Source organism: Gallinula chloropus (genome assembly GCF_964237585.1).
Source record: "Gallinula chloropus genome assembly, chromosome: 12".
NCBI lineage: Eukaryota > Metazoa > Chordata > Aves > Gruiformes > Rallidae > Gallinula > Gallinula chloropus.
In genome coordinates, this window is record NC_140097.1 from 12,315,256 (window position 1) to 12,336,064 (window position 20,809).

At 58.6% G+C, this 20,809-nt stretch overlaps 3 protein-coding genes across 3 annotated transcripts; 2 read left to right on the plus strand and 1 right to left on the minus strand.

The window, feature by feature from the left end:
- Window positions 1-258: 258 nt before the first annotated feature.
- On the plus strand, window positions 259-5,745 carry HMCES (5-hydroxymethylcytosine binding, ES cell specific). Its single transcript, XM_084269829.1, has 6 exons — window positions 259-444; window positions 2,238-2,381; window positions 2,752-2,871; window positions 3,467-3,627; window positions 4,055-4,247; window positions 4,620-5,745. The coding sequence occupies exons 1-6, from the start codon at window positions 262-264 to the stop codon at window positions 4,824-4,826; spliced, it is 1,008 nt and encodes a 335-aa protein (XP_084125955.1). The 5' UTR covers window positions 259-261; the 3' UTR covers window positions 4,827-5,745.
- Window positions 5,746-7,200: 1,455 nt separating this feature from the next.
- On the plus strand, window positions 7,201-8,806 carry LOC311196215 (histone H2A type 2-B). The gene is made up of 2 exons (XM_084269734.1): window positions 7,201-7,237; window positions 7,313-8,806. Exon 2 carries the CDS (start codon window positions 7,388-7,390, stop codon window positions 7,766-7,768), a length of 381 nt encoding a protein of 126 aa, XP_084125860.1. The 5' UTR covers window positions 7,201-7,237; window positions 7,313-7,387; the 3' UTR covers window positions 7,769-8,806.
- A 4,221-nt stretch (window positions 8,807-13,027) lies between these two features.
- H1-10 (H1.10 linker histone) lies at window positions 13,028-14,615 on the minus strand. Its single transcript, XM_084269745.1, has one exon. The coding sequence runs from the start codon at window positions 14,481-14,483 to the stop codon at window positions 13,827-13,829; it is 657 nt and encodes a 218-aa protein (XP_084125871.1). The 5' UTR covers window positions 14,484-14,615; the 3' UTR covers window positions 13,028-13,826.
- Window positions 14,616-20,809: the final 6,194 nt, after the last annotated feature.

Here is a 20,809-nt window from a genome sequence, read left to right on the forward strand (position 1 = left end):
CTTTGTCCCTGCCGCGGCGGGTGCCACAGGGGCCGGGGGGGAGCAGCGGCACCGGGCCCCGACAGCCGCTCCCGGGCCCCTCGGTGCCGGTACAATAAAGCCATCGCGCCGGGCCTGGCTCGGGCGGGGATCGCGCTGCTGCTGGTCCCGCCTCCGCCCGGCCCCGCCCCGCCCGCCGCCACCTCCCCGGCGGGGCGGAGCGCAGCGCTCGGCAGGCCGCGTCCCGGGGCCCCGGGCCCGCAGACCCGGGTTGGCGGCGGGATGTGCGGGCGGACGGCGTGTTCCCTGGGGGCCGACAACCTCCGCCGGGCCTGCGCCTACCGCGACCGCCGGGGCCGGCAGCGGCAGCCCGACTGGATCCGTGCGGAGAGGTACCGGCCTTCGTACAACAAGGGCCCGCAGTCCAGCGGCCCGGTGCTGCTCTCCCGCCGGCACCTCCAGCAGGTACCTCCCTCCTTCCCTCCCTCTCCTCCCTCCCCGCGCTTTGCGAAGCAAAACAGGGGCCCCGGGGCCTGGTCCGGCCTTGGGCCCTGTGCGCCGGGTGCGGGGGGAAGGGGCCGTGTCTGCGGGCGGTGGGTACCCGGCCCGCGCAGATCTTGGCGGGTCGGTGCTCACTCTTCCGACCGCGGATGCCTCTTCTCGATGGCGTTTCGTGAACCTGAGGAGGGCGGGGAGTCGGGCCCCTGCTTCCACCGTGGCGTTGTGCCGTCTGCAGACATTCACCCGTCAATGATTAACGGCGGTAGAACTTCCCCCGCTGTCTCTTGTTGCTCTACGGCTTTTATTCTGCTTTCCTGAGGCTTCCCCCCCGCCTCCCCCTGCGATTTATAACACTGCTGAACGTGTCTGGGCTGCGTTGGTAGGGGAGAATGGAGAGGAGAAACACCAGCCCGACTTCAGAGTGGTAAAATAACTGTACGCCTGTGGTGACCGTTATCCTGGCTAATTTAAGCCTGGCCAGGCCTTCCCCAGACAGCCTGAGCAGCTTGTACAACGGCTTCTGCATAAGAAGGTGCCCAGTGAGCTGCTGCTCTTTCATGCTCAGCAGGGTGAAGCTGGGGGCACTGGGTTGAGACACCCCAGCCTGGGCTACCTCCACGCTTCCCCCATGAGGCAGCACAAGAGGCCACTGTGCCTTGCAGCCGTGACCAGCACTGGGGATGGGGTGGGAATGTCTCAGTGGGAGGCATCCCAGCTTGGGAGTGCTGTGGGAGATGCCAGCGGGCATCCTTCATACCCTCCTTTGCTGTGTTGGGGTCCCACATGTCCCTGAGAGCCGCTGATAAACGGATGGAGCAGAGGAATACAGGGCTGGGGGCAGGATACAGGCCACAGGCTCTGCCCTCCGTCTCTGTCCAAGTTGTTGGGATACAGGCGGGGTGTAAGGTGTCCCTTTTTGCCACCCCTCACCTGTGGGAGGCTCTGGAAGACTTTGCAAAACTGGGTACGTACATCTCCCTGTACACATGTGTGTACCTGCTCTGGGTGTGTGTACCTGCTCTGGGTGTGTGTACCCCTACTGCAGCTCTTCAGGAGCGAATGCCCCGGGCTCTGCTGTCCCAGCTGTGCCTGCCCCAGGCTGGCAGCCGTGGGCAGAAAGCGAGAGCGAGCTGGGGGAGAAGTGAAAGCCGCGAGCCGTTTCCATTGTCCAAGCGCTAACGATATGCAAAGTGTGGGGAGTGAAAGTGAACCAGGTCAGCAGAAATCACGTTATTAAAATGAAGGTGAGGTTTGTGCCCTTTGGGACACTCGCTGTGGAGAGGGAAGTTTTGAGGACCTTAACGCCGTCCCGATGTGGCTGTTTACTGAGGAGCTGGAGCCCGTGTGTCCAGCACTTCCTGCTGAAGAAAACCCACGGTTGTTCCTCAGAGGGTCATTGGGCAAGCCTGGCTGAGATGGTTAGTTATTCCTGGGAAATATATCTCGTGTCTTCTGCTGAAGATTAATTAATTCCTACAGGAGAGCCGTTCAGAACATGCAAAGGGTTATAGTCAGCGGCTCTTTCCACACAGCTTGCGAGCAGTGTCCCTGCAAAAGAGGAGCAGCAGCAGATTTGGTGCTGGAGGGGCTGTGAGCCCCGCCTTGGCTTTTGGCAGAGCCACTGGCCTTTTCCCCCCTTTGCAGGGGGTGGAAGCTGCTTGCACAGGGCTCTGCGAAGCCCCTCTCCAGCTGTGGGAATGCTCATGTTCCCTGCAGCGTGGCTCTGACCCCAGGTGTTTCTCCCTTTCCTTCAAAAGGATGCCGACTCCTCCGAGCGCGTCCTCATGGACATGCGCTGGGGCCTGATCCCCTCCTGGTTCAAAAAGGACGACCCCTCCAAAATGCAGTTTAACACCTCCAACTGCCGCAGCGATACCATGCTGAAGAAGTCCTCCTACAAGGTGAGCTGCTGCTGTCTTTGTGTCCAGCTTGAAGGGATCTTGCAGTTGGTAAAACCGTCTCTCCCTCTGTGGATACCGGTCACCGTTTGCCTGCTGCATGGGGGAGCAAGTCCCTGTACTGCGGAGCTGGGGGGGTTTCATTAAAGTAGAGCTGAAAAGGTTGTTGCTGGTGAAGCTGGTTCCCCCCAGACCAGGGATGCCACAGTACGGAGTCCCTCACTGCGTCTGAACCTTTCATTGCAGCGCTGGCAGTGGCCTATGTGCACCCCACGGGGGCAGTTATGGGGAGTTCTGAGAGGAAGGGAGCAGGCTGGGTGTTCCCAGGAGCCCAGGTCCTGTTCATGGCTCGCTTGTGCTTTCTCTTCCCCAGGGTGCTCTCCTTAAGGGCAAGCGCTGCGTGGTGCTGGCGGATGGCTTCTACGAGTGGCAGCAGCAGAGTGGGGGGAAGCAGCCGTATTTCATTTACTTCCCCCAGACCAAGGATGCTGCGGTACGGAGTCCCTCGCTGTGTCTGAATGCCCTCGCCCCGTGCTGAGCCCCTGCTTCCTCCAGCTGCCCTGGGAAAAGCCCCCTTCTTTCCAGCTGTGCCCATCTCTGGGGTCTCTGTTTCCCAGGGGGGTCTGTTCCATGGTGGGCTTGGCACTCTGGCATCCCTCTGTGGCTGGTGGTCCCCACAGCTGCGGTCCCCTGGCTGTAAATGGTGCGGCGGCATCGGTGTCCCCACCGTCACGCTTGCTGCTCCTCATGGCCCAGATATTTGCATGGGGGGGGCAGTGTGTGTCTCAAGGGACTGGGCTGGGAGTTTCACTACCTCTTTCCTTTGGCTGAGCCGCGTGCCGGGGTGGTCAGAAGGGGAAGAGGGTGCTGACTTCCCTGAGGGAAGATGAGGGACTTCTGGTACCTCTCCTGGAGTTACTTCAAGTCAGTAGAGTTACTTCAAGTTAGTAGAAGGGTTTCTGGAAAGTCTTCAGATTAGTTCAGTTCACGGCTTAGGTGTCATTGACCTGCCTCAGCATTGGGAATCTGTGATGCTTCAGCTGCCCGGGGCCAGCACTGACGTGGGTGATGAGACCTCTTCCCAGCAGGCCGAGGAGGAGGAAGGAGATGAGGAATGGAGAGGGTGGAGGCTCCTCACCATGGCTGGGATTTTTGACTGCTGGGAACCACCGTCAGGAGGAGAAACGCTGTACACTTACACCATCATCACTGTTGATGCCTCCAAGGATGTGAGCTTCATCCATCACAGGCAAGTGAGAGTGAGCAAGGGGGCTGCATGTCCGGGGCAAGGGAAGGCAAGGGAGGAAAGCTGTGCCTTTAAACATGAGTGTGACAGGGAGTCCTGCCTCCTGACTCCCTCCAAGAGAAGCACTACAGCATTACTGGCTTGTTTTGGGTCACCAGCTCACGCCCTTTCCATAAATCACCATCTTTGCGGCCCGGTGGGTGGCAGCCAGAGTTGGATCGCTTTCTGCCTGACAGAGCCTGGCAGTCAGCCCCTCTGCCTCTTCCAGCAAAGCAGCAACCTGGGCAAAGCAAACACATGCTCTGCTCTGGAGAAGAGCATCCTGCTGTGTTGGTTTGCCCTGTTCCTTGCTAGCTTACAGGCCTGGCTTCTGCCACCTCACTGTGCGATACCGGTGCTGAGCTTTGGCTCCAACTCTGTTGTGCCCTAGGATGCCAGCCATCCTGGATGGGGATGAGGCCATCAGGAAATGGCTGGACTTTGCTGAAGTGCCAACCCAAGAAGCGGTTAAACTCATCCAGCCTACAGAGAACATCGTTTTCCACCCAGTGTCCACCATTGTCAACAGCGTCCGCAACAACACGCCCGAGTGCCGGGCACCCATTGAGCTGGGAGGCAAGAAGGTGGGTGCTGGGAGTGGGGGCTTGGCAGGGGAGAGCTTGGCCATGGTGACTTCCCTGAGCAGGGCTGCTGCTGCCAGGCATGCCCGCGCTTGATGCTGGAGTGCAGAGCCCTGAACAGATTCCCTTTCCTCCGCTTCCAGAAATAAACTGTCTCCCTGTGCCAGGATTTCTCTGCCAAATGAGGCAAATTCCATGTGAAATTGTAGCTTGGAACAAGCCTGTTCCCAGCAGCCCAGGGAACCTCCTGCAGATGTGCCTGGCTGTGGGCAGGGCTGTTGCTCCAGCCCTTGGTCCCGCTCTGGACCAGCTCTTGCTGCCTGCCCCGCTCTTGCTGTGCTTCTGACTTCTTTCACATTTGGTTTGTCCCTCCAGGAGGTCAAAGCCACCCCGAGCAGCAAAATGATGCTGGGCTGGTTAAAAAATTCCCAAGAGAGCTCTCCCCAGAAGAAAGAAAATGAGTTGCCCAGGTGGACGAGTCAGTTCATCCACAGCCCTTCACCCAAGAAAACCAGTGCGGGTATCCTGCAGCAGTGGCTGGGCAAGGAGGGAGAGCCAGCTGCCAAGAAGCGCAAGGCTTAGGCACTGCCTGGGATGGCTGGACATCATTTTTCCTTCTGCTTTTCCTAACAAGAATGAGGAATGGGTTTGGTGGGTTTTTTTGAAGGCTTTGCAGGCTGCTGTTGAGATTCTCTAAGCCTCTCAGGTGTTGATCCGATGCTCTAGGTCCGTTGTCTGTCTTCTGTGTGGGCTTTGTTAAAGGTTGGTGTTTGTCTTTAAAGGTTCTGGCTTTGTCTTGCGCTGGCGCCAGTGACTGTAACCTGTTGGCCTCCCTCTTTGCCAGGCCCTTGTGCCAAGTGCAGATAAAGCCCTGAGAGGCATCTCAGCCTGCCAGGGAGGAGTGGCTCCTGCCTTCTGTTTCACGTCTCCTGTTTTTTTTTTCTTTCCCTGTTCTTTGGTATTAAACCAATACCTCTTTTCCACTTCATTCCATACTGATTCCATACAAATCCCTTTCTAATACTCCTGCCCTGAAAAGGTGGCTGCAGCGCAGGGGAACACGCAGTGAATACCAGGAGGAAACCTCTGGCTGGGAAGACCCACCAGGGTCCTCCTGCTCTTGCACCAGCATTGCCACATGCTTTCCCAGCTCCAAAGCCGGGAGATGTTCAGGTGGTGCCTGGGAGGAAGGGGACTGTGCTTGGGTTTCCCTGCAGGCAGCGGGGTGGGGCAGCATGGCTTGGTCACGTTGTTTGTACAGTCATGTTGTTAATGGGATTTGAAGACTTGGAGAGGATTTTCTTGATCTGTGGAGGGATGTGCTCTGCTGTGCTCATAAAGGTCATTTGTTAAAGCCCAGATAACCAAAGTGCCGTTACAGACCAGCACAAGGCAGTTGTTTTTGAGGTCAGGGATTTGTAACTGGCCAGATGTTACAGACCAAAAGCCTTACGTGGTGGGACCCTTGCTGGAAAGCAACAATAAAACGAGATACACTTGTGGACTGTGCAGTGCCCTTGTCTGTGAGCGTGTCTGTTGTCCCCCTTGCCCGTGTGTTGTTCAGGCAGCGCTCGTACCTCTCCATCTGCTGAGTGGGAGACCAGCTACCTGCTGCTGAGCTCTCAGCGTGCCAGCAGCGCCACGGTGCTCCAGCATTTCCATTTGCCGGTAGAAAAAGGCTCTCAGGGGTTATATTTTGGGGCTTCACTGCCTAGTCCTGCCCTGGGGCGAGACAGTAGAGCCGGGGTAAGATCTGCAGGATGGGCAGCTGGGGAGACCAGAGGGCTCTCGGAGCCAAATCCGTCTCTGAATCCCTCGCGTGCCACGGGGGCGGCTGAGCCCAGAAGGGCTCCTGGCTTATGGGAAACTGGGGTGGGATTAGGATTTCCAGCCAGAAAGCCTGTTGTTAGCTGGCTCCTCATCACTCCTATGGTGACTTGAGGCAAGACAGTTGCTGCATTAGCAGCTCCTGGCAGAATAAATATGTCTTTGGGTGCTGGGGCTGCCACCTCAATTCCTGTCCTTGCACGAGCTGTAAGGGAGGTTTCTCTCTGCCCAGCCATCCCTCCTCCTGCCTGAGCAGCTCAGCTGCCCTGGCCTGGTTGATGCTAACTGCAGATGAGGCTTTTACAAAGGTCACCAGCTCATCTCAAATTCACTTCAGGGCTCCAGTTGCTGTGGAGGGAGTGAAGATGCTGAGCAGGAGTGGGGGATGCTCGCTTTTCCTGGCTCCGGGCAACATAATCCTTCCCTCGGGGAGGCATGGCGATGCAAAGATGCAGGGTACAGAATATCTCCCTCCAGGCTGTGAGCACCAGTGATATCATCAGCAAAAAAACCCTATGCTGAGGGCTTAATGAGGCGGTATTGCTGGACTACATCGCCTTTAAACCGGAGCCCGGCTGCTCCCCGGTGCAGCACTTGCACCCCGGTGAGGAGGTGACCGCACTCGGCTCGGTGTGACCCGGACCCAAAAGCTGGCTCGGGTGCAGCTCCCCCCGTTGATGCAACTTGTCCCCTCGAGCGGGGAGGGCGGCGGTCGCGGGGGATGCTCCCGGGGAGCGGGAATGTTCCCGATGCGGAGGTTCCCTTCCCCCCCCCGGAGCGTTCCCCGCTGCCCGCAGCCCCTGCCGCGCTCACAGGAGAGGCATCCCGCTGTCCGGGGAGGACACTCTGGCCTGTGTGGGGAACGCTGGCTGCTCCCGGGCTCGGCCGGTGGGGAGCCGGGAACCCCCGGAGCAAGGGGCTGAGCCGGGTCGCTCCCCGCCGGGCGCTGCCCTCGGCGCCGGCCCCGCAGCGGAGCCGGGGCGCTGCGAGCCCTATGCAAATCAGGGATCGACGCGAAGACCAATCAGCGCCGCGCCAGCTGCGGCGGCAGCCAATAGGAAGAGGCGAGCGGCGGGGCGGGCAGCCATATCCGCGGCGCGGCGGCGGCGGCCCCGGCAGTGCAGCGGCGAGCGGCGCGCAGGTCGGAGCGGGACCGCGGGCTGCGGGTAAGGGCGGCGCGGCTGTGGCGGGCGGGGACGGCGGGGCCCCGGCGCGGTGTAACGGCGTTTGTCTCTCCGCAGGCGCCGGGACCGTCTGTGCGCGGCGCTTCTTAGGAGGAGGAGGCGGCGGCGGCGAGGGGCCGCTGCCTGCCGGCCATGTCGGGCCGGGGGAAGTCCGGCGGCAAGGCGCGGGCCAAGGCCAAGTCGCGCTCGTCGCGGGCCGGGCTGCAGTTCCCCGTGGGCCGGGTGCACCGGCTGCTGCGGAAGGGCAACTACGCGGAGCGGGTGGGCGCCGGGGCGCCGGTGTACCTGGCGGCCGTGCTGGAGTACCTCTCGGCCGAGATCCTGGAGCTGGCGGGCAACGCGGCCCGCGACAACAAGAAGACGCGCATCATCCCCCGGCACCTGCAGCTCGCCATCCGCAACGACGAGGAGCTCAACAAGCTGCTGGGCGGCGTGACCATCGCCCAGGGCGGCGTCCTGCCCAACATCCAGGCCGTGCTGCTACCCAAGAAGACGCAGAGCTCCAAGAAGTGAGCGCTGCCCCCGCCCCTTCCCAGCCCCTTCCTCACCGCTGCCCCGTCTCTCCTCCTCATGGGGCTGGGGGTTCTCCTTCCTGCCCTCCAGCCCGGGCTGGGTGGTGAGCCCTGGCAGCACCCCGCTAGCCCTCCGCTAGCTCCCCAGCCTGGGCTGCGGCGGGGTGCTGGGGGAGTGCGGGTGAGGTCAGGCCCTGCTTGTGCCCCCACCCTGCCCCTCTTCCTTCTGGAAGAAGCGTTTCTGGAGGAGGCGGCTGGATCGCAGCTGCCGGCGGTGGTGGCGGCATCTGGAGGCGTGTGGTTGGGTCACGGTGCAGAGCTGCTGGTAGCTGCTGAGGATTGTTTTGGCTGACGTGGGGTTGGGCACGGGCATCCCCGGCCGCCTCTCCCCTCCACCAGCCCTGGGGCTGTGCAGGAGCTCCCTCCCAACTGGCCCTGCTCGCTCCGGTGTGAGGATGGGACTCGCTGCTGCTGCATCCCTCCCTCCCCCCAGCAATGCCGTCCCGGCTGCACTGCAGCAGGGAGGGCAGGGGGGGCTGGAAAATGTGAAAGGGAGGAAAAGTTTCTCCTTTGGCAAGAAGTGACTGTTAGTCTTAGTTTCGTTCACGGTAAAGCTAGTGCATCGCCCACTGTAAAGAAGCTCCGGTCCTGTTTATTTTAAGGTCTCTTATTTTGGGGTACCTCCCTGTAAAGTCACCTTCCTGCAGCTCCCTGGCTTGGTGGGCGCCGGGGGGGGGGGGACGGGACGGGGGGGACTTGGTGGTCCCGCATGCCGTTGGGTGCATGGAGGGTGCAGTGACGAATCCCTTCGGAGAGCGTCGCAAGGTCAGGCGCCCGCCAGGAGCGGGAGCTGCCATCTTCTGCCGTGGCTCCCCTCCTCTCCCGGCTGCAGAGCCCTTCATCTTGCCGAGAGCCACCCTCTACCCTGGTTGCACTTCCAAAAATGACATGCTGTGTCTTCTTTTCATTTTCTGTTGTTGTTTGTTTGTTCAGCACTATCTCCGGTTCTGAGAAATAAAGTGATGATGATCTCTGTTAACTGTAACCCTCTAAGGATTAATATTTCTTTTTTAAAAAACCAGCCCTGGGGTTTGGGTCAGAGCCTGCTCTTAGCTAGCACCGTGTTTATTTAATGGCTGTGGGTAATGTGAGAGCATGGGGGCAGGCTGCCTGTCCCGTGACACCGGGAATAGCTGATGCAGAGACAGCTTTCCTTGCTGCCCAGAGCAGCCTGCTTCCATGGAGGCTGATAGTCATGTGCATGCAGCAGTGTCTAGGTAATCAGGCTGTAGACCTTCATAACATGGGTTTTTTTTAAGTAAATGGAGAGGGGGGGGAAAACCCATCAAAAATGAGCAACTTCTATTTCTGTGCTGTAAGTAGCATGTGTTCATCCTATGGAATCAGCTGTTAATCTTGTGGATGAAGTAACTCACCCTGGCTCTGAGTTGACTGTTACCTAGAGTAGTTGAACCTGGATGCTTATCACCTGGTTTTATGAAGGGGTGTGTGTGTTTTCTCCTCCGATGCGGTGTGTTGGGTGTGTTCGTTAGTGTCATGCTGATGGCAGTGCAGATGTGTCCTGCAGCTGTGCTGGGGTAACCTGGCCTTGGGGCAGGGGGTGGGGGGCAGCTGGGCACAGCCCCACTGCTGCTGTACAGACCCCCTTGGGTCTCGCCTCCCCCTGCAAAGCGACTGTTACCAGCAGCAACGTGGGGACAAGGGGCTTCCTCCCCCCTGCCCTGCGTGGTGGTCGATGCGTCTGTGTCAGAGTGTCTTGTTTTCTCCAGGACCAGTGTTCTGTATGCCCTGAGAGTGCTTTGTATTTCTTAGAAAAACGCAGAACTTGTGATACTGAAAAGAATGGTGCAAACCTGATTAAACTGGTTCCCTGTGGAATGCTGTCCGATGTGCTGTGTCGTGCCACCTCACCAAACCTCCGGCAGCATCAGCGGGAGCAGGTTCTCTGGTGGCAGCTTGGTGCCTGGTGTCCTCCGAGCAGGGAAGGACTAGCAAAGCATCAGATCTGGCCCAGCAGCACTCCTGCTTACCCTTTGCCAAACAGTCTTCTGACCATTGGGGCTAATAAAACCCTTCTCAGGCTCTTCTCCCTGCTATGAGTGTGTCACGTTGTCCACTTGCTCTGTCACCAGTGCCGGGAAGCCTGAACTGCCCCTGAGCTGGGAGCAGCAGGAGGAGTGAGGCTGGACCCAGGACCTTCTTTCCCCAGTGCTGGAGGTGCTTTCCCCACCCGATGGGCTGCCCTGGGACCCTCTGTGTGACCTTGCAGGCAAGTAGGCAGAGATGGGCTTCTGGAGAGGGGAAAAGCTGACTGTGAAGGGGAGGGAGGAGGCCCAGTGGAGGTCTAGTACTGTTTCTTACTCCAACACCCTCTCCCTTTGCTGGACATCATCTGTTTGCTGTCCCAGTGTCTGGTGTGTGAGGCAGAGCTGCTCCCTGCTTGGTTTCTGGGGAGGTGGCACGGGAACCTTCCAGTGCAGTCGGGGTTGGGTGCTGGGGAGCTCTGCCTGGGCTCAGGAAGGTGCAGGCCAGGACTGGAGCTGCTGGTCTGGTCTGTAGGGCAATAAGCTGCCCCCTGCTTTGGGAAACTTGCTGTTTGGAACAAAGGCAGAACTGAGTACAAAGCAATTGGGGTCCCTGGGTGGGGAATAGGGACAGGTCAGGCTGCTGCACTGCACACCTGGGGCTCTGCAGCCACCCAAGCTGTTGTGGCTCTGTGTGGGCTGGCAGGGCGATGCCTGCAGCCATAACTGGGAGCTGGTGGCTGGGTGCTGGGGGCATGTGCAGTGTCCTCCATGCAGAGCTCCAGTGGGATTCTGAACTTCCTCTGCCAGCCATGTGATGGGCAAGCTGGGCTGTGGCAGGGCAGACCAAAGGAAATCCTGTCTTGCCAAGGGTTGCTGAAGTGCTGTTTAGCCTTTACACCTCCCAAACTTCAGCTCTGAACATCACTGTGACCTTTACTATAAAGATGGAGTGGACTTTGTTACTTTTGAGCCTGCAGCTCCAGCCATGGGTCTCAGGGCTTTTTGGAACAGTGTTGCTAGTCCTGAATGCTTGGTAGCACCAGAGCAGCAGAGCTTATGAACTATGAAGGACCTGGCTGAGTAGAGCCTTCCCTGAGGTCACAAGCCTGAAAGGCTGCCCGCTGGTCTCTGCTTCCTGCAAGGAGAGGGCAGGGAGGCTGCAGCTCTTCCCCTGCTTCCTCTTGGGCAGCTGAAGGTGGGGTAAGCACAGACCAGGAACCAAAGTGGTCTGCTGCAGGAGGCTGCTGTGCATCTCACCATGTGCAGTGGGGTCTCTGTGTACCACAGCTCTGGGACTGTTGGTGTTAGTTGCGGTGACGTTGGCCCTTGGAAGCCCTCAAGGCTTGGCTTTCTCTCCAGAGCCTGGCCCTCATGGTTGGTAACACACATGAGAGCTTGCTGGGGGATGCTCTGGCGTCACAGCTCCTGGCTGTCTCAGCCTGTGAGGCAAGATGCCACCAGCCCCTGTGACTGGGAGGCGAGGGCTCCAGCTGGACCTGCACGGTGTGTCACCCTGCTGCCTTGCCTCTCCGGGCAGCCAGAGCCTCGCTGCCCTCCCTCTGCCCTCCCCTGCCCATCTGCCTACAGGGACATGACATTACTGTGGGGTAACGCTCCTCAGCAGTTGAGCAATTCACCTCGAGGTGGGTGCTGAGGCAGAGCTGTGCCCTTGCTGACACAGGGTTGGTCTGACAACCCCCACCCCGGGGGGAGCAGAGACCCCTCTGCCTCCAGCCAGCTGCTGAGTCTGAAGTGTGAGGCTGCTGCTGCTGCCTGTGAGATCAGACAGACCACAGGAGCATCATTCTCTCCAGCCCTTCAAAACCTGCAGTGTCATCTATTGACAGAGGAGACAACTGCAGATCAGTGCCGGAGCAGCAGTGTGCTCAGTGTGCCTGAGGTCACTGGTAGGTGCTCAGGTTTGGGGTGGGTCTTGCAGTGGGATGGGGCTGGCCTGACCTGGCAGCTGCCCACCCTCCATACGGACCTACAGAAGCAGAACATCGTTGGTCTCTTCCAGCAGAGCTGGTGACTTCTCTGGCTCAATTTAGCTGCAGGGGAAAACTTGCTTCCCTTCTGCCTGCTCATGCACCAGTGGTTGTGGGGACTGGAGGAAGGGGGCTGCTCCTTTGCTGGGCTTGTGGAGGGTCTCTGCTGTTGCCTGGGCAGGGCCTGGCTGCTGCCCTGTCATGGAGGCTGATCCGTGCTGCAGTCCCCAGGCACATGCTGTTGCTCTGGGTGCAGCACCTGGGAGGGGCTGGCAGCAGCTCTGGGGTGATGCTCCTGCAAGGTAACTCTGCTCCCTCGCTGGTGGAGGCAGGACCCTGGTACAAGGCTGATGGTTTGGGGGCCAGTGCTGACCCGTGAGGTACAGCACCACCACAATGCATCTTCCCACCCTCCCTGCCCTGCTGCGGGGAGGGGATGTGTGAGCACGGCTCCTTCTCTCTCCCCTGCACCCTGGTGTAAGCTGGGGCTCCCCAGTGATGAGGGCGGAGCTGTGTGCTCGCCCCGGGCCCAGCGCTCAGCGCCAGGCAGAACAGGCTGTCCCAGATCCCTGGCAGGGCTTTATGCAACCTCGCTGCCGTGCGCTATAAATAGGCGCAGCCATGGAGGTGAGGGGTGGCTCCGCGGGGTGTGTGATGGGCTCTGGCTCCCTGTGCCGTCACTCACGGGCATGGCCGGAACCCTGGCCCCGCGGGGAAGAAGCTTCTCCCCACCCTGGGGCTTGGAGGGATGGATGCAGGGTGCGCCCCGGGAGCTGCCCCCCTCCCCCGGTGGTGGGGGAAGGCGGATGCCGGCTGGGGACTGAGTCCACAGGGCACCCCTTCGGTGCAGGGTGGCTCCTTTCCCCAGCCCCACGACGGGGGAGCCCTTGCTCCTCTCCTGCGGCAGACACAACCCCCCCGGATCCCCCTCCCCCCGGGTCTCCCCCATAGCATCACAGCTTCTGGGCAGCAGGGGTAGCCCCCCCCCTTTCCTCTGCGGGAGCCGATGTAGCACGGCCGGGTCCCCCCCCCCCCCCCGCCCTATCCCTCCCCCGCAGGGAGCGCACGACACCCCCACAGGTTTTTGTAAGAATTTATTTGAAACGGCGATAAATGAAAATTGGAAAAAAAAAAACAAAACCCAAAAAAAAACCCGAAAAGAAAAAAAAACACCGAAAAAACCCAAAACAACGGAAACACCCCCCCCTCCCCTCCCCCCTCCCCAACCCAACCCAAAACCGATTTAAAAAAAAAAAAAAAAAAATCAAAGGCCACCCAAGATGCGACCTGAACCGGCGGCGCGAGGCCCCGGCGGATGGGGGGGCGGCAGCCGCCCGCCAGCGCCGGCCCTTCCCCAGCGCCCCGACGCCGCGGCGGCCAATTGGCGCCCAACGGGCCGTTGCCATGGCGCCGGGGGTGGGGGGGGGCCGGGAGCCAATAGGGGGCGCCGTGGCTTTTCGAAATGGCTGGGAGCAGGCACGGAGCGCCCGGCGGGAGGGGCGGGGCGGGGGCGCGGAGCGGGCCCGGGCGGCGGGAGCCGGCCCACGTGGCGCGGGGGGCAGCGGGGGCGCTGCCGCAAAATGGCTGCTATGGAAACCGGGCGGGAAAAAACCCTGTAAAGCACCGGGGAGACGGGGCTGGGGGGGGGGGAGGTGAGGATATAGGGGGTGGGGGTCGGCGGGAACCGTCTACACTAGGGGAGGGGCACGGCCGAAAACAAAAGGGCGCGATGGGGCAGAAGCCGCGGAAGGGGGGGGGGGGGGGAAGGGCGGGATGGGGAGGAGGGGGGCGATTTGGGGGGGAAATAATAAGGCGTCGGAAAGGGCGGCGGGGGGGGGGGGGAGGCTGGGGCGGCCGCGGTCCCGCTCACCGCGCACGGCGGCGGCTGCGGAGCCGAGTCAGCAACACAAAGACAAAGCGGGTCCCCTGGGGTCCGTCCTCAGAGCGGTCCGTGCCGCGGGGTTCACAGTCCGGGGGGATGGGGGGGGTGGGGGGCGGGCGGGGGGCTCCCTGCGCCCCGCTCTCATGCCTTCCTGCTCTTGAGTGCCTTGGGCTTTGCCGACTTCTTCACCTTCTTGCCCCCGGGGGACGCGGCTCCCTTCTTGGCGGCCTTCTTGGCTTTGCCCTTGTCCTTCTTCGTCGCCGCGCCGCCGGCTCCCTTCTTGTGGGATTTCTTCTCGGGCTTCTTGCTCTTGGCCGCCGGCTTCTTCTCCGCCCGCCGGGACGCGGAGGCCGCCGCTTTCTTGTGGGACTTGTGGGCGCTGCTGCCCGCGCCCCCGTCGCCGCCGCCTTCGAGCTTCTTCCTGTTGAGCTTGAAGGAGCCGTTGGCGCCGGTGCCCTTGACCTGGAGCAGGGTGTCGTTCTGCACCAGCGCCTTGATGGAGTACTTCAGGTAAGTCCTGCCGTTCTGCTGGTCGAACCAGGCCACCTTTTTGGCCTCGTTGTAGATCTTGGCCAGCGAGGAGCCATTGCGCTCGCCCAGCTTACGGATGGTCTCCACCACCAGCTGGCTGTACTTGCCCGGCTGGTTCTTTTTCTTGTTGTTCTTTTTCTTCTTCGACGGCGAGAGCGAGGAGCCGCCGCCTTTCGCCTTCTTAGCGGCCGCTTTCTTCTCCGGGGCGAGCGGCACCTCCTCCGCCTCGGTCAAGGGCAGATCGGCTTCTTCCAGCTCCACCGACATGGTGCCGCGGGGGCGCGGGCCGGGGGACGGAGGCGGGGGCGGGCGGGGGCGGCCGCAGCGTGGCGGAGGCCCGGCGTGGCGGAGGCCCGGCGCGGCGCGCTGCTCTCTGGCTCCGCTCGGCTCCGCGCCGCCGCCGCCGCGCTCTGGTGGGGCGGGCGGCGCCGCCGCCCTTTATATGGGCGCGGGGCGGACCACGTTGAGAACAACAACAGCCTGGTCCGCCGCCAGCTCCAACTTGTGCTTCTTGGGGCCCTTTCGCGGGGCTCCCGCGCCGCCACCGGGCCCCCCCGCGCCTCCCCGCCGGCCCGGCCCCCCGCGGCCAGCCCCCCCCTAGCCCGCCGCCGCCCCCTCGGGCCCCCCCGCGCCCCGCCCGCCGCCCCCCGCCGCGATTTCGGAGGTGCGCCCAGCGCGGCGGCGAGAACGAGGAGGGGGGCGCCCGGTACGGCGGCGGCTGGGGCCTCGCAGCAGCCTCCCCCCACGGCGCCGCCGCCGCCCCCCGGTGCCCAAGAGGGGCCTCCGCAGCTGGGGGCAGGCGGCGGGCGGCGGGGGGCAACGGCGGCGGCGCTGGCCCCGGGTTCTCTGGAGGGAACTAACACAGGCGACGCCCTCCCGCGGCAGCCGCCAGCAGCGCGGAGGCACCGCGCCGAGGCCGGGGGTCCCCGCCCCGGCGACGGGGGCCGCCCCCCCAACGACCCCCACCCCAGCGGCCGCCCCGACGGGGCCCCCGAGGGGGGAACCCTGCGTGTCCACGGTGTGTGCTTGTGTCCACCCTTCTCCCCCCTCTTCCCCCCCCCCCCCCCCCCCCGGCTATCGCCCCGCAGCGGAGGATGCTGGCAGCGTGGTGGGTCCAGGTAGGCTGTCGGTGGGGGGGAGTTTGTCGGTGGGAGACCCCCAGTTTGGCACAGTGCGTGTTGGGGGGGGGGGGGGGGTGAACCCCTGTCGCTCCCGCAGCCCTGAGTGCCGCGAGGGTGTGGGGGGCATCTGCCAGCCCCGCTGCGGGCCGGACCTCTGCACGGGCTGGGGGGAGCAGCAGCGGTGCTGTGAAATTCCCCTAAATACACACCCACAGACCCCCACATCCACATCCCACTGGGAGAAGGAGGCTTCGGGGGACGGTGGGAGGGGGCGTGGGCACAACGCCCCCCTTGCAGAACCCCGGGGCCGGGCCCGGAGGGGAAGCTCTCCCCCCGTACCCCCGGAGTGGGATCAATGTGCTCCCGCCGTGGGCATCCCCGCAGCCGGCACACGCGTGTCTGTCGCCGCCCGCGGCACGGGGCACACACGTACACACCCCCTGCACATGCACGCACACACCCGCACACACTCGCACCCCGCCCCCTGCCCACGCACGCCGCGCCGAGCCCGCACAGCCCTGCCGCCTCCCCTTCCTCCTCCTCCTCTCCCCATCCCCCGGCTCCTCTCCGCCATTTCCCTCGCCCGGGCCCCCGCCGCCCGCGGTGGTGGGAGCCCCTGGGGCCGCCAGCCGGGCATTCCCCTTACCGGGGTCAGATCCTGCCCGGTCGTGCGTTACCGTCCCCCCCCTCCCCGTTCCCCCCTTTCCCCCCCATCCTGCCCCGCCGCCCCCTTCCTCCCCCCGAGGACAGGGGCCCCTCCATAGCAGCGGGGCTCAGCCCGCCCCCGCCCCCCCCCCCCCCCCCCCCCCCCCCCCCGCCAAGAGCCGTGGCCAAGCACTCCGGTGATGAGTTGCGTCCGGCCTCTGGGAGATGGGAAGCGTTCGGGCGGGAGGAGGGGGCGTCGGCTCGGGTGGGTGCAGGGGGCCTGGGTGTGCAGGAGATGTGTGTGTGTGTATGTTCCAAAGGGACCCCCGCAGGCAGCATCACCCACAACCCCGCCGGGGACGCGGCACCTCCCGCACGGCTGCAATGGCGGGGGGGGGAGGTGGGAGGGGGGTGGGTGTTAGGAACGTATAGCTGTGTGTGTGGAGCATGCAGACACGCCAGTGCCGACATGTGCACATCCAGCGCTGCCACCGAATGGAAACGTACAGCTCAGCGCTGCACGTTACCCTCGTGCGGGGGCGGCGTGTGGTCCGCGTGTTACACGTACCCGGTGCGGAGGGGTCACTGGTTATTGCACTGGCTGAATGTAGGTCTGCAAGGTAAATGTGAGCACCGGGGAGGGTGTGTGTGTGTGTGTGTGTATTCGAGCCAGTGACACAGGCATATAGATATTTAAATACAATCTCTAAGGGTGTGAGAGGGGCCGGGCAGTGCGGCGATGTCACGCACCGGCGCGTGGCCGTGAGCGCGTGCGGCAAGCGCAGAGGCCGAGCAGCGCACACCCACGCACGCAGAGCTGCCGGGGGGGCTCCACTCCCCCCCCCCCAGAGATGGGAGGAAACAGAACCACGGGTGGAAATATATGGTGATATAAATACTTAGACTGAAACGGGGGACACACCTCGTGTGTGTGTGTCTGTGTGTGTGTGTGTCTGTGTGTGTCTGTGTGTGTGTGCACTGTGCTCACTCCTGGCCGTGTGTATATATGCAGAAATATAGGCACAGAGGGGGGGAGAGGGTCTCACACAGCTCTTGACACTCTATATGCCCGTATACATTTCTAGGCACATATAGAAATGGGAGGGAGGTCAGAGCCTGCTGTTCAAACATAGGAACAATAGTCTCACTATACACACACGTACGTGTGCATATGTACTGATACGGGGGGAGGAGGAGAGACCTCTTGACCCCTCTCTCTATGCACATACATATATATACACACACACACACACAGAGCAAGTGTGTGATATTTCTCACACACACTCTGTACCCCAGCAATACATAGCATCACCTATATACATCTGTACTTAGCTGTTCACACACTAACCCACAGGCAGTGCTCCCTCTCTGTACACACACGTGTAGGTGTAGGTACATACATACACAGAGCGAGCAGGGCAGCTCGTGCCCATTGCTCCTGCTCTCTCTACAGATACGTAGGTATATATATATATACTTGAGAACAAGAGCTGTTTGTTCTCATGTGCATTTTCTCTCCCCACCCCATAGCCATGTACAATCTCTGGGGTGCATAAACATATGTGCACATACGTGTGTATGTAGGCACACTCTCTCTGTGGATGTACACGTGCAGAGAGCAAGCAGGAGTGTTTCTCACACACACACACAATGCTCTTTCTATGTAGATGCATATATACATGTATGCCTGCATATTTAGACTGCTCATGCATAGTTATATATGCATATATACATATATAATTGGGGAACATGGCTTACATAAGCACACGCTATTCTTTCTCCATATATATGCAGATGTATCTATATATTGAGCTGGTCTCGTGCACTATACTCCTTTCTCCTGCTGTATGTGTGTGTGTGTGTGTATATATATATATGTATATACATATATATATATATATATACACATATCCCCTGAAGAGCTGTTCATATACACACGTAATTCTCACCACAAACATAGACCTAGGCAGAGCTATACACACACACACACACACACACACACACACACACACACACACACACACACACACACATACATACATATACATATGTGTACAGGGGAGAGAGCTGTGGTCTCACACAGACTGCCCTCTGCCCCACATGCATGCACACACATGCATATATCGTGTGTATGTGTAGAGAGAGCTGTTCTCAGTTGTCTCACTCCATAAACGTACATACATACATTTGTACTTGGGGAGAGAGCGAGCTGTTCACACACACAGAGCTCTCACCATATATAAATACATATCTAATGAAAGACCTTTCTCTCACACACTTTTCTCTCTCAAGCAAAATATGTGTGTGTGTGTGTGTGTGTGTGTATATATATATATATATATACGTGTGTGTGCATATATATATATACACATGTGTGTGTGCATATATACAGAGGGAGTGTGAGGTTCATACAGAGGTTTCTATTGAACTGTATGTGTATGTGTATGTGTATATGTATATGTATGTGTGTGTGTGAGTGTATATATATACACACAAAATATACACACACACACACATACACACACAGAGCCCTATACTCACATAGTGAAGGGTGAGAGCTGTTCAGAAACAATAGCCCACCACTACACACACATACATATGTATATACACATAGATACTGGTCTGGGGGATATCTGCTCCCTGACAGCCACACAGCTCACTTTTCCCACACAGACTCACACCAGCCCCTATAGAAAGCTGTATAGCTACACCTGGATGTAGAGAGGGAGATGCTCAGGCACGACACACGTACAGCACAGTCACGGTGCAGGTACATACAGAGAGCTGCCCACACACACTCTCTCTGGCTGTCTCTGTATGTTTAGACATATATACATAACAAAGGGAGCAGGAGTGAGCTATGCACACAAAGGCATTTCCCATCACTTCTTTTTCCCTTCCCATGTATAGCCTCTGGGGTGCACAAATACATGCAGGTGTGTGGATAGATCTCTCTGTATTCTTGCTGTGTATGTATATATATATATGTATATACATAAGTAGTGCTAGCAAAAGCTGCACTCACATGCCACACTTGTGAGAGAGAGATATTAATATATAGATGCATATATACATATATACACAGAGATTGCTCACACAGGTCTCACTCTATACATACATACGTATGGAGCTGGAGAAAGCACACACTGTTTGCACAAAAACACACTGCTCTCTCTCCATATGTACACATACATATGTATATGCTTAGTGAGCTGTTTCCATGCACAATGCCCCTCTCCCTTGCTATATGTATACATACATGCATCCTATAGAGACAGGCTGCTGTTCCCACACACTTCTCACTACATAGATACACCCCTGGAGAGCTGGTAACTCAGTCTCTTCCTACACACACACACACACATACAGTTAGATACATACACATACAGAGCTCTGCTCACTCACACAATTCTCTCTTGCTATACACATACGTATATACACTCTCTCCCCTCCCCTGCAGCACAGACACACATATACTGAGATGTTTAGAGACCTGGTCTCTCACACACAATACTTCCTTGCTATATATGCACATATATAAGCATATATACACAGAAAGAATGTTCACATGCATAACATAGTTGTATATAATATATACACAATGCATATTATATATAATTGTGTGTATATGTGTGTGTATATATATGTATATGTATGTATATACACACACACAGAGCCCCTATTTAGGCGTATATGCTTCAAGAGCCCTGCTCACACTCCACTCTGCACCCCCTCCTCTCCTGGTCTGTCTGTACAGGCACACACAGACACATCTATAGGTGGAGAGGGAGTGAGGGCTTGTGGCTCACTGTCCTGCCCACCCCCAGGCTGCACCTCTGTGCTGAGGGAGCTGCTGGTGCACAAAGACACACACCACAGCCTCTCCTGCCATCTCTGCACCCCACCCCCACAGCGAGCCTCAGCCATGCACATACGTTACTCGCTCCTGATGTGTGTACAGATATAGTCAGTGGCTATAGATATACTCAGATATATTTGCCTATATGCCTGAGAAAGAGAGCAAGAGCTTATCAAATATGCACACACACACACACACACACACACACACACACACACACACACACACACACACACACACACACACTCTGCTACAATGCTCTCTCCTCCCCCCCCCCCCCAATCTCTAGGGTGCATAAATACATATAGATAGGTGTTTATATCTTAATATATATTCTCTCTGTCTTTATGTCTATAAATACGTAGCAAGGGAGCAGTAGCTGCGCTCACACACACACAGTACATTTGCATGTACAGACTGAGAGCATGAGAGCTGTTCACACACTGTGGCCATACATATACTCACATACACATATCTATATATATAATATATATAGATATGTATGTATATGTGTATATATATATAATATATGTGTATGTGAGTATATGTATGTGTATATATATTTTATATATATATATATGTACACACACACACTTAGCAAGGAAAGAGTGCTCTTCACACAGAGAGTCTCCTGATACACACACACATACATAGAAGCTGTTCACTCCCTTCCTTGTGTGTATATCGGGAGGGGCCAGTGACCTGCTCACTCACCTCTCTCTCTCCCTGCATATATGTATATAAAAATCAGTATAGAAAATTATATATAGTGTGTGTGTGGTTTTGTGAACACTCAGTGAGTATGTATGTGTATATATGTGTATATAATATATTGAATATAATTGTATAAGGTGTGCAGGGCAGCTGTGTGCAAGGGTGCAATCTCTTCCACTCTCTTCTGCCCCTGTATGTTAAAATATATATTCAATATTATGGCTGTACAATATACTATATATAATGTATTATTT